Source organism: Emiliania huxleyi, assembly GCF_000372725.1.
Source record: "Emiliania huxleyi CCMP1516 unplaced genomic scaffold EMIHUscaffold_7858, whole genome shotgun sequence".
NCBI classification, from domain to species: domain Eukaryota; phylum Haptophyta; order Isochrysidales; family Noelaerhabdaceae; genus Emiliania; species Emiliania huxleyi.
This window is the reverse complement of record NW_005196118.1, coordinates 1-1,307: the sequence shown is the minus strand read 5'-3', so window position 1 is coordinate 1,307 and position 1,307 is coordinate 1. Positions and strand designations below refer to the sequence as shown.

Sequence of the window (1,307 nt, the reverse complement as noted above, 5' to 3'; positions counted from 1 at the left end):
CATAACAGCCATAACACCTGTTATGGCCGCTCCCATAACCTTGTCTGGGGTCAAGATACTCTAGACGACCCATACAGGATGCCACGAATGCCTGGAGGAGAGGGAGGCGAGGCCAGAGGCAGACCGCTCAGCTGCTCTTGGGTGATCTCGCTTTGGTGGCTGAAGGACCCGATGGTCCTGTCACAATTCGTGTTCCAACTAGTATTCCCTCGTATATAGGGTGTGGTTTCAGCAGTGGCACAGTATCGCCCATGTGCGGCGGCAGGAGCTGCACGCAGCTCGTTCGAGCTGCCACTTTTGGCAGGTTCGAGGACAGGTCGGCGCTTCGCGTCTTCGCGTAAGCGAACGGCAAGTGCAACAAACAAACGAACGAAAGACACGCCAAAAGCCTTACCCGTCCTCCGATGAAACTTGGATCCGCGGCGGGGCGAAAAAAAAGAAAGAAAACACACAACCCAAGGGAGGGATGGGAGGACGGCACGCCGCCACCACACAGGGATTTTAAGGAGAGGAGTGTGGTGCGCTAGCCGTCGCCCACCCTGGGGAGTCTGCCTCTTCGTATCTCTTTTCGCAGTCTCTCGCCGCTTCTCGCGGCGGGGCGACCAGTCCCAGCGTTCGAGAGAGAGAGATTTTTAGCAATACCTTGCGTTCGATCCCGTGGTCGAGAAGGCGTGAGAGCTGCACCGTCGCCGAGCCGGAGGCGGGCTTGCTTCTTTGCGTCTCCATGCCAAAAAAAGAATGTTACAACAAAACTCCCTCGCACAACACTGGGCACGGGACTGGCGCGCACTGGCACTTACACAGGCACACCAAAAAAAGAATTTCGCCGCATGGGCTGCGTCTAGCCCTGCGATATCATACACATGTTGGACGACGACCCCCCGCCGCCCACCCTCGGCGCTTACACGCAGCCTGTTTCGACCACTGTCCGAGAATGCCAGCTCTTGTTCGACCGGGGCTGCGTGTGGGCCTTCAGCCTGCACCGCGAGGAGGCGGTCGCCTGCTTCCAACGTGCAGCTGAGGCGGACTCGGCGTGTGCAATGGCGCACTGGGGCGTCGCCTTCGCGAATGGGCCCGATTACAACTGGAACGAGAGCGCCGGCTTCTTCGCGGCGGCCGCGCAGCACGCGGGCTATCCCAGCTTCAAGGTTGCCGCCGATGCTCTCGAGCGGGCGGCGGCGGCGCTGACCGACGAGAGCCCTCAGCGCGAGCGAGATCTGGTCGGCGCGTTGGCCCTGCTGTTCGAGTGGCCAGTGACGCCGACCGCGGCGCAGCGCAAGGTCGCCTATGCCGACGCGATGCAGGCT

The 1,307-nt window shown here is 61.0% G+C and overlaps 1 protein-coding gene across 1 annotated transcript; it reads left to right on the top strand.

The window, feature by feature from the left end:
- Positions 1–863: 863 nt before the first annotated feature.
- Positions 864–1,280, top strand: EMIHUDRAFT_258585 (hypothetical protein; the record flags this gene model as incomplete). Its single annotated transcript, XM_005759969.1, has 1 exon — positions 864–1,280. A coding segment is annotated over one exon (417 nt), but the record flags the coding sequence as incomplete, so codon positions are not given.
- Positions 1,281–1,307: the final 27 nt, after the last annotated feature.